This window comes from Punica granatum, chromosome 6, assembly GCF_007655135.1.
Source record: "Punica granatum isolate Tunisia-2019 chromosome 6, ASM765513v2, whole genome shotgun sequence".
Taxonomy (NCBI): Eukaryota; Viridiplantae; Streptophyta; class Magnoliopsida; order Myrtales; family Lythraceae; genus Punica; species Punica granatum.
Window position 1 is genome coordinate 7,268,503 of NC_045132.1, and position 11,931 is coordinate 7,280,433.

General features: G+C 37.4%; 1 protein-coding gene across 1 annotated transcript; it reads left to right on the plus strand.

The window, feature by feature from the left end:
• The first annotated feature begins 646 nt into the window (after nt 1-646).
• On the plus strand, nt 647-2,426 carry LOC116211946 (putative F-box protein At1g47790). The gene has a single exon (XM_031546493.1). It carries the CDS (start codon nt 860-862, stop codon nt 2,039-2,041), a length of 1,182 nt encoding a protein of 393 aa, XP_031402353.1. The 5' UTR covers nt 647-859; the 3' UTR covers nt 2,042-2,426.
• Nucleotides 2,427-11,931: the final 9,505 nt, after the last annotated feature.

Consider the following 11,931-nt stretch of genomic DNA (forward strand, 5'->3'; position numbering starts at 1 on the left):
TTTGTGTAAAAGTCATTATCATACAACTAACAATCTCAAATAGTGTATGCATTGTACGTTTGCATAACTATCAACGTCTTAAGTAGATAGACTTACGATAGCTTCTTTAGTTCATGAAATTTCTCCTGAAAATTTCATGATTTTTACATCTTTTAAATAATGTCCGCGAACATTTTCATATCATATATAGTTAATTTGAATCGTTCTTCTAATCAGACATTACAAAGAAAGAACGTAAGAAGTTGATTTTCAACGGTTGGTCTTATTGGTTCCTACAACGAGACCTAGTAAGCATGTATTAAAAATGCAACAAACAATCTCAAGTTTGCTGATCGAGTATGTTGCAAGTCCCCAAACCGAACTAATACAAAAGTTTGATTCTACCTTTTTGAAGCTTCGGTTCCGCTCGGTTCGATTTGATTTGATTTTTTTTAAAAAAAGAAGGTATTTTACCTTTTTGTTTTCTAATTTTCACTTCTCGAAATCGAAGTGAACCAAAAATCGAACCTTTTAATAATGATGATGATCATCCCTCAGTCGGCCAAGCCCAAGCCCAAGCTCAAGCCCATGCTTCAAGCCCAAGCCTGAGCCTGAGCCAAGCCCAAGCCCAAGCCCTTCTGTTTCGGCTTTTCTTCCGTTTCAAACCTAAACAGACCCGCCGTAATACTAAGGTCATGCCATCTTCTCTCTCCCTATCTCACTCTCCCTCTCCCTCCCTTCCAGAACTCCGACGCTTGCCGATCTCAACCCCTTAGGTTGCCGCCGGAGAGCTCATAGAGGGCGGCGGCGGCGGCCTCTTCTACAGCGTTTCCTTTCCTTCGATCGATTCGAGGAATCTTAGGTCAGTCGGTCGAGGAAGATGAAGAAGAAGAAGAAGAGCAGCAGTGAAGGCCGCGGTCCTCCTCCTCGTCCTCTCCCGCGAGATATCACAGTGGAGATACTACTGAGGCTCCCGGTGAAGTCATTGTGCAGATTCAGGTGCGTTTCTACCCTGTGGCGCTCCATTATCTCCGATCCCCACTTCGTCTCCTCCCATTTCGCTCGCTCCTCTGCTCATCCCAAACTGCAGATAAATGTTGATAGAAATGGTCCAGCGGTTAATGCTGAATATGTAAGAAAGAGGAGGGATAGATTTTTCTTCTTCAGCACAGACTATACGAAAAATATGGACGACCCGGGACAGGTTCAAGTTGCGAGCTATCACGGCCAAATTGACACCCATGCTGACTATATTCCACAGTCTGTTGGTGGCTTGATCTGCATAAGTGATATAGAGGGAATCCAGGTTTGTAACCCTAGCACCGGCGAGTGCATTACCTTTCCAGCACCTTCTATCTATGGTAAGCCATTCCTGGGGTACGATCCGGTTGAAAAGAAGCACAAGATTATAAACTCGTGGAAGAGCCGATTTTTGGGACCTACGAAAATCGACATTTTAACTCTTGGTGAGAAGGAGTGGAGAAGGTTAGACCTCGGTCTACCTGGTTTGAGCATAGAACTAAGTTTATGTATGGACGGGGTCATGCATATGCTTGGTGAGACTGATGAAGAGAAGGCCTATTTTATATTGTTTGATGTTAGGCTGGAGACTTTTCGAGCGATTCCCTTTCCTGCAGACTTCGTATACGATCCATGTATGTGTTTAATCGAATTTGGTGGGCGTGCTGCTTTACTTGACTACTGGGCATCAATTATCGACCGTGTCGGTGGCCCAGTAAGATTGTGGATATTGGAGGATCTCGAAGTTTGGAGCTGCAAAGAGTTTATCCCGCCTCCTCACTTGGATGATACTATTTCAGTGGTGTCATATTGTGATGCTGGTGTCACTCACGCGGGTGAATTGGTGTTTTCATCATTGTCATCCACGGGACCATTTCTCTGTTATTTATTAGACCTGGAGGATGCTAGTTTGAGGAAAATTGAGATCTCTGGGCTACATGAACGTTTAAATGCACTGACTCGTCGATATGATGATATGGTGACGGTTTACTCACATGTGGAAAGTTTACAATCACTACAAGAATTTCGCATTGATCGGTAAGACGCAATCCCCTTTTGTATAATCGATGTTTAGGTCAGTTAGAAGTTTGGAGGTCCGGAGCAGACAGATGGATGGCAAAGACGGGGAATGGGACAAACTTCTCTGGATATGAAAAGGAGCTAATTGGTATTCTCTTGTTTGACCTTCTTGATGTGTTCCAGTGCATCCTCTCTATCGCAAAACAAACTTCTGTGCATCTTTCCATTGTTTTGCATATGTAAACTTCGGCCTTTCCCTTTCTGATGTTTTACATTCCTTAGTTGAACAGATATTGCAGCAAAACCTTCATTCAGAGCTGTATGTGCTTTTCCCTCATCTATTGTTTCATTTCAGTTGGACCCATCGATCTATGGAAAAGAAAGAGCGAAGATTTTGTGTTTGTCCATTAATTGTTTTTAAGGTTTAGATCAGTCGATCAAGAGACCGTAGTCATGTCGACTTCGTTCACTCAAAAGAGGTAATTAAGAAGGGAAACAAACATTATGCTTTGTTCAGTAACAACCCAAATGTACAGCTGCGGTGTAGACTTTGAGCGACAAATGGGGGCATAATCCGCAACAAAACACACAATTTGGTCCATGAAACATGCCTTGCTATACAAATTAGTTCCCGAAAGATTTGGTTATAGTTGGTATCGCATTTTGAAACCTTTCGACAAATTAGTCCCTTCGTGCATCTTTTCATCTCGTCCTTGACAAAAAAACGTTGATGTGGCCCGTGAAGTGATAAGTTGACTCATTAAATGCCATGTCAGCCACGAAAGTTCTCAAAACGGTGTCGTTTTTGTTCAAAATTTATTTATTTATTTTATTGATAGAGGAAGGGGGTAGATCGGGGCCCCTCCCATTCTGGCGACAGTCACTGAAATTGGAGGGGGCCTCGATTTGCCCCTTCCCTTTATAGTCGCTGGAATGGGAGGGGGCCTCTATTTGCCCCCTCCCTCTCTCTCTTCTCTGTTAGAACCAAAAAAGAGACAATGAGGACACCCCATTCGAAGCTGGAGGATTCAGACTCCTCTGGCAACCTCGCTCGAGGGGGAAGGTCCCCAAGAGTCCCCTCCCTTTCTCTCTCTTTTGATTCCAAGAGAGAGAGAGGGCTTCCCCCTCTGTTTATCTCTCTTCTGGGTTGAAGAGAGAGATTTGCTCCTACAAGCGACTCCACTAGAAGAGAGAGATAGAGGGAGGGGGCTGATCGGGCCGCCTCCCATTCCGGCAATGATCGCCGGAACGGGGAGGTGGTCCCCATGTGCTTCCCTCCATCTATTATTAAAAAAGTTATTTTTTAAAGAAAATAATTAGTTATCGAGGCAAAACGACATTGTTTTGGACATTTGCGTCGTTGACTTGGCATTTAATGAGCCACATCAGCGTTTTCTATAGGGACTACAAGGAAACTTGGACGGAAGGACTAACTTATCTAAACGTTACAAAATGGCGTGACTAAATTGTCTAACGAAAATCTTTCAGGAATGATTTTTCAAAATTTGTATCTTTCAAGGATCAATTTGTATGTTTTGTCCTTAATCCGCTCATCAGGTGCAGAATTTTTTTTTCCTCGGTGTACCTTGGTTTTTAGAAGTCATTTAGACTTAGACTAATTTAGTTCGAGCTGAATCGGCCCATTAAGGAGTAAAGTTCTCCCAATCATAGATTTTCTACATTAATAAGGACTCGAATCCTGAGACTTTGTTTAAGTGGAACAAACGTCGAATCATTTGAACCGACCAACATTGGTACCTGGTGCAGAATTTTTACTAACCAGAATCGGATACCTAAGAGCTCCCGAATGAAAGATCCATATACGTCCGAAAGCAACATCTTCAAAATACAAGTTTTCGGATGTATTGGCTTGCCATGATATTTTATAATTACAACATCAGAACTTGACACACTCATATAATTAACTTTTGAGTGCGAAAGAATGTGGATTTACTGTATTCACGGTATTACTTACTCAGGATTTTACGGTTGGAGCATTCACAATAAAGACCCAATTTGCTTAGTCACGAGCCCAGTTCTGTTGAATAGGTAAATTGGGTCGGCCCGTTTTGTGTTCCTCAAAAAAAAAAATCATGGGGGGACATCTCGCGCACCAGGTGGTAGGCGTGGTGCTACGCCTGTCATCCCAAATCTCCTTTAATTTTTTTAGGTTATTGTATGCAAAGAGACGTCGGCTCTGCGTTTTTTTTTTCAAAAGAAAAAACTAGCAGTTTTATTTTAAAATTTTTATATAAATATATGCGAAGAGCCGTTGGCTCATTTTTTAATCCGAAGTTAAGTTATAAAATTAAAAATAATTAAAAGATTATTTATTAAATATATAAAAAAACACGTGGGGCCACAAATGAGTCAAAAAAATGGGTCTTCCGATTGTGAGAGAGGGATTATTTTTCCTCTGGAAAAATTCAGGTGAAGTGCCACCGTGTGGCACCCTTCAAATTGGCAATTATTATTCGAATTGTCCCTCTCTATCGTGAATGCTCTTAGGCCACCAGCGCAATTGTTGATAGCCAATCAAGCAATGGCCTGTTCACCTGCTCAGGAAGCTCATCGTGGGGATGTGACCTGACTTCAAGTTGACGACGATGTCCCCATTTCCCCGATGACCTTTCTTTTTTATTTTTCTCTCTGAGTTTTTAATTTCAGAATAAGAAATTGTAAATATTAAAGTACATTAAAATGATTTAGAATACAATATTATATTTTAAAAATTAACTGAAATTTTCAGAAGATGGAAAAACTTAAAACTAATAAAAGTTTTATAAAATTACAACATATAAAAATTACATAGAAGACACTTATTGGAAAAAAAAATAACATAGAAATTTTTTAAAAATTAAAACATTCTTTCTTTTAATTTATTTGATCTTAATTTTTAGATAATTATAAGAAAATTTGGCAACAAATAAAATAATAGAGAAAGTTTGAAAAAGTACATTCAAAGTTTTAAGAACTTACAACATAGGTTTTTCTTAATTTTATTTCACCTTTCAATAGAATAAGAAAACTTTGAAACAAATAAAAATTGCAAAAGTTAAGAATACAGAAAACGAAAAACTAGATAAAAAACTTTTGAAAAGTTATACCAAATAAAAGTGATAAAAATAAGAATTATCCCGATAACTTTCTAAATAAATATATATATAATATGTACTGCAATAGAACCAAAATTTTCAGTAAAGTTAATATTTGAATAAAATACTAATATGAAAATTTTCACTACTTTGAATAATAATGAAATACCGAAATTAGACTATTTTAATGTATTTTATTTTTTAGATTAGTGTTTATATGTACTGACAAAATCCAAAATGTTTGAATGGACATACTCTATATATGAAAATTTCAGTACTTCAAGTAATAATGAAAGTACTAAAATTATACTGAGCTAAGTATTTTGCAACAAAAAATAGTACAAAATTTTCACATTTTAACAATTCTAGCACGAATTTTTTTTTCTTAACCTAAAAATGCACAAACTTTTGGTAACAATTCTAATACGGCATCAAATTTTCATTAATTTGGACGGAATCGAATAGAGGGCGCTGGCAATCCCAATCGGGGGAGAGGGCGTTGACGACCCCAATCCGGGGGGTGGTGGCCGAAGTCGAGGCCTCTACCTCCCAGAATCGAGAGAACCCTCATATTGGGGACTCTCCCAATTTTGATGGATGGAGCCGCGACCCGACCATCACCCCAACCCCTCCCCCCGGATTGGGGTAGCTAGCGCCCTCTGAGGACTCGATTCCATTCAAATTAATGAAAAATTTAATGTCGTGCTAGAATTGTTATCAAATCAAAAGTTTGTGCATTTTTAGGTTAAGAAAAAAAGTTCATGCTAAAATTGTTAAAATGTAAAAAGTTTGTGGTTTTTTATTTTGGTTAAAGCCCTAGTATTTTTAGTTATTGACCTTAGTATTCACATGTATGCACAATATACTAAACATCTGATTACAGTATCAAATATTCGAAAATTTTAAGTATTAATGAAGCATTGAGAGATTATAGTATGTTTATTGTTTAAATGTTAAGGTCAGTATTCACTTTCAAAATACTAAACGTTTGTTCCAAAATACTATATATTTAAAAATTCCACTACTTCAACTACTAAGTAGTATTGAAACTATAACAACTTTAGTATTTCTAGTTATCAAGTTTAGTATTGCATCTACCTAAAAGGTAGTAAGCATTTAGATTAAAATGCTATATTTTTTAATATTTCAGTACTTCAAGTATTAACAAAGTAACTAAAATTAGATCGATTTCCAAACTTTTAGTTGCAACGTGGAACTATAAGAAATACTGGCCTTAACTACAAGTGTTGAAATCGATCTAAGTTCAGTACTAAATTTCCCGAAATTTCAGTACTTCAAGTATTAATATAGTACTTAAATTAGGAAGTTGTTGTACTTCAAGAGTAATATATGCATACACTTTAAAGTATTAATTATTTTAACTAAAATACTAAATATTTGATAATTTTAGTACTTGAAGTATTAATAAAGTGCTGAAATTAGGCCAATTTCGCATGTTTAGTTGTGAAGCTCAGTACTAAATACCTTGTACTTTTAAAGTACTAAATATTTGAATCAAGATACTAAAATACGAGATATTTTAGAAATTTTGTACTTAAAGTACTTATACAGTACTAAATTGAAATACCAAATAATTAATAATTTCAGTACTCAAAGCACTAATACAGTACTAAAACTAAAATGATTTTAGTACTTCTCGTTATCAAGGTTAATACATATATATATCTACTTTGGAAGGGCTATATTAAACATAAGAAAAAGAGTATAATGCAATGGCATACGCCATTGCCTAGTAAATAAGAGATTCCAGTTTCCGACTTCGACTCTTATGCTGGGATTATTCATGTCACTTATTAGTTAGATTTATATTTTCTCATACTAGTGTCACAGGCCTCCTTATGACCGAAAAAGTTACTAAAAACTTGATCCAGTATACTGTATATCTAAACATTTCAGTATTTCAAATACTAAGAAAGTATTGAAATTTGACCGATTCTAGTACTTTTAGTTGCTAAAGTCAGTATCATATATATATATATATATGTATATATAAGCAGACAAGTGGAGTTCATAGAGTCGCATTCTGAAACCCTCAGCTCCTTATCAAATCTTGAAAATTCTCAGCTCATGGTGCAATGTCCCTTCGCGTTTCCTATACATCTATTGTATTTTTGGTACTTAAACAATTAATTTAAAATAATTAATTTCATTCATGATGATTCCAATGAGTCAAGGACATTGACTTCCACAATCCAAGATGGAGAAAGAAGAGGACATAAGGACTAATATAGATTACCTTCACGAACAAGTTTACAAATAATGACTTTTCGATGAAAACAAAGGGATAAAAATGTATTTTTTTTTTTACGCACAAATCAATCAGTCTCATTTCTGCCTCTTCCAACGTGTGGCCTCTCCCCTGCGAGTTTTAATTCACTCCGTCTCCACACATTATGCTTCAACGAGGTACGTCTCTCTCTAGATGTCTCTGTTTCTCTGTTTTTGGATTTTATGATCTGGTGGGTTTTGCTTAGATTTCAATGGTGTTTTCTATCTGATCGGGTAATAAAGAGAGGGAGAGGGAGAGGAGTTGGTTCTTTTGTTCAATCATGCTATTTATCAGTTGGTTTCAAATGCTTTGAAAAATCAGTGCGAGAGTCGGAGTTGGAGGAGTAGTATCTTTTCGAAGCCCCAGCCTCTGTAACCTCACTCTCTCTCTCCACTCTCAAACTCTTCAACTATGTGGAATTCATCCCACAGTTTGAAGTCTGCATTCTCACCGAAGAATATGTTTTATTGCTCATCAATTTACACAACCTTTGACAAATTGGCCACAAAAAACCTCTGATAAAAATTTGACAGTCAGCCCATCAACTTTACATTGGCATAGTTAAATTCATTAAGAATTGGTTTGTTTTTGAGCAAATTTTCGGATAGAAAATCATGATAATGAAAATCAGCTGCTTAGTATGATTGATTGCCGAACTTTGTGGAGTTTCACACTGATTGTTTCCGGCCAAATTAAGCCGAATCAATGTACGAGTGATTGAGTTGAACACAATACTAGAAGTTTGTGACGCCATGGAGGAAGAAGATGGAGTCGGGGCGTAAGAGCCAATCTTCCTCCTCCCTCATATCCCACACCAACATGCGCTAACACCATCCCAGAAAAAGAGAAATTAGGATTCTTGATGTCCACGGTGCATCAAATCAAAGAAAAGAAGAAGATGTTAGAATGATGTGTGGGCTTTGACCTCCGGTACTTGCAAAGCTGTTGGCTTTAATCATCATTATCTTTTTTCATTATGAATTATGGTATCTCAAAGTCCAATTGAACCCCAACTAATCCAATCGAGCCGGGTTGATCCACTAAGGGTAAAACTCTCACAGCGTGAATTTTCTACAATCACAAAGACCCGAGATCTTGCTTAAGCAGAACAAGTGACGAACCGCTTGAACCAATCAAACGTTAGTCTTTAATCATCATTATTGTTATTATTGTGTTTTTGCAAATTTACTTTTCTTTTGATCATATTTAAAATTCAAAGTAAATTTTCATGTGGCAGGGTTATTATATGTGACAGCATTGTGGCTCCAATCCAGTGATAGTTAACGGTGTTAAATTGTTAATATCATATGTACATAAATAGAAAGCATCTAAATGTAACGTATAAAAATTGTTCAAAAAAAAATAAACAAACCAAAATAGAAAAGTATTTAAATTTATATGATCAAAAGTATATTTTTCCCTTTATTTATTTATACAATATATACACGCATATATATCACTTTCAATCATCTTAGTCTATTTAAGATTTTTAAATTTTCATCAATTTAGAAAGTTATTTAGCAAAAATTATAATTATATGCTTTTTAAAATAAAATATGAAGTATGTAAATATATCTTTTCAAACCTATATTAAAATTCTAATAACTGTTAGCGCTTGCGCAACGCGCGGGCTTCAAAACTGGTTTATTTATAATTTCAAAATATTTAGTATTTATACTAAATTGCTAAATATTTTAAAGTCTTAAGTATTTTGAGATAAAGTACTAAAATTAGTTGTAATTTATTACTATTAGGTAAAGATTATTTCCATATATATATACTTTCCAAATACTAAATATATAGCTTAAAATACTAAATATTTAAAAATCTCAGTATTCCACGTGAAAGATTTCTTAATCGAAGTATTAAATGGTTGAAAATAGAAATAAATGTTTGGTTCTTATACTTTGAATCGAACTTTTAAATTTTATTTCTATTTTTGATGGAAAAAAAAGAAAAATTAAGGTTGAATTACATTTTAATTAAAAAAGTAATATCAATTTTTCTTTTTTTAAAGATGCAGGAGGATGCGGAGAAGGAGAGTGGGTGGGGTCGTCGCAGGCAGCCACCACCCCCACATCCGGGGTGGTCGCCAGTGACCCCAGTAATCATCTTGACGGACCATTGATTTATACATCTTCGAAATAATGTCGTGTGACATCTTCAGTTCATATATTTAATTTTACTCTTTCTCCTAGTTGGATATTAAGGCAATGACAGTAAGAAGCATATTCAATAGAGGTCTTATCGGGATCCTGCAACAAAAAAACTAAACTAGTCATGTGGCTCCCCCTAATTTACGGGTGCCTACATTATTTTACTTATAACTAATATATAATGAAAATCATATTATTAGGGTGTTTAACTTATTCTAAGCAAAAGAAATACACTAAAAATTAGTAGAAATTTACATTATATTTTTTTGTTAGATGGAGTGAATTTTTTATAGTAGAATTTTATGTTATATTTAGCACTAGAATATGTTAAACTCACTAATGTGAACCACTGGAACAGAAATCCAGTGATAATAGAGAAGATTAACATGAATATTTGTCATTATGGCTTACTATGTACAAATCATGTATTTTAGTCATGTATAGATAGCTTCCATACTTAGAACTAGTTTACATACTTCGAATTCTGTACAACGCTATTTATTCTAATGAATTTCACCTCACACAGTAAGTGAGGATTCAGCCAATACACTGTCCTTTCTTCATGGTATCAAAGCTTTTATAGGATAACTCCGATTAGCTCATCTGCTTCCGCTCTACTCTACTCTTTCTCTTCTTCTTCAATTAGTGACCATGGCAGGTACTGCATCCTCACTTGTTTCTTCCTCTTCATCCTCACCCCCCATTATTCAGACACCAACCACTATTCCAACAATTCCAATCAAGCTCAATGGCCAAAATTACCTATACTGGAGAGGTGTCATGACACCTTTACTGGCTACCTACGGTCTGCTAGACCATGTTGAGGGTTGGGCCACCGCCCCGAGCAAGACAATTGCTGGAGCAGATGGTGTCCAAGTCACTAATCATGACTACCTAAGATGGGAGTCAAGAGACAATTTTGCCCTCACCTGTGTAATGTTGGCAGTCACCGAGGCAATTGGGGTGACTATCCTCGCTGCCAAAACATCTCATGAGGCATGGACATCTCTGGAACGGGCTTTTGTTAATCAGACAGCTGCACAGGAGGATTTGCTCGATCAACAGTGGCATGATTTGAAGAAAGGCTCAAAATTGATGGCTGCATTTATCAATTCCGTGAAGGAACATGCTTTGAGGTATGCTCAAATCGGGAAGCCCAAGACCATGGCTGAGATTAATCGCCAGATTTACACCGGGCTCGGTCCCGAATGGGAACCCATCATGCTTGCTCAATTCGAACGCATGCTCACCATTAGCACGGATGAGCTTCAATCGCTGCTTGTTGGACACGAAGAGCGGCGTCTGTATGCAGCCACCCACGAAGCTCAGACGGTAAACTCGGCTTCCTCTGCTACCACTCCTCTCTCCGGGATCCTCGATGCTCCTCCGATCGAAGCTCACTATGTTGATGGCCGGAACAATCAAAATGGCCGCAACAAAGGTAAAAGTAAGGGAGGAAAAGGAAATGGAAAAGGAGGAGGCTCGGGCTCTTCCGGGGGTTCGTCTGATCGCGGAAACGGGAGAAAAATCCCTAATCAGGGACCGGGTGGAGAAGAAAGGTTCAGCTGGTCGGGTTATGTCAGTTTGGATGAGACCCACCCGCGTGTTCGCCCAATCACTCATGGGCCTTATTTCGGTGGTCGGCCCAGTCCAATCACTCCCTCCACCCGTGGGTCCTTTTTTCTTGGGCCGAATCAGCAGCTCGATCCAATACAACATCTCAAGCCCAGTTTTTCTGTTGTCTGTCAAATTTGCAACCAAGCTGGTCACACCGCGCCATCCTGTCAGTTTTCTGGGGCTCAGGCTCATCTAGCCTATGGATCCTCGCCGACACTTTATGATCCAGACTGGTATATGGACTCAGAAGCCACACATCATGTGACTTCAGATATTTCTAATCTCAGTATTCGTGATGATAATCAAAGTTTTGATCATTTTTTTGTTGGTAATGGTAAATCTCTCCCAGTTTTAGCCTCTGGTTCTTCTACCATCAAACTTCTTTCACGACCTTTACATTTGAATCACATACTTTATGCTCATGCTATTTCCAAAAATCTAATTTCCATTTCCAAATTTGCCAAAGATAATACTTGTTCCTTTGAGCTTCAGCCAAATTGTTTCATTGTGAAGGATCGTCATACGCGCCACCAGCTTCTGCGTGGCCCAGTTAAAGATGGATTCTACTGCTTCCACCCGAGAGGCAGGCGCATCAACCGTCCTCAAGCTCATCTCTTTGTGTCCAAGTCCAGCGTCTTATGCATCAACGCCTTGGTCACTCATCTTTTCCCATAATTTGTCGTGCTTTACGTACTTCTTGTTCTCTTAATAATGATCATATTGGTCATATTTGTTCTGCTTGTCAAGAAGGAAA

What these genes read in the sequence shown, in the direction of transcription:
- LOC116211946 (XM_031546493.1), top strand. Translation starts at nt 860, where the DNA reads ATGAAGAAGAAGAAGAAGAGCAGCAGTGAAGGCCGCGGTCCTCCTCCT.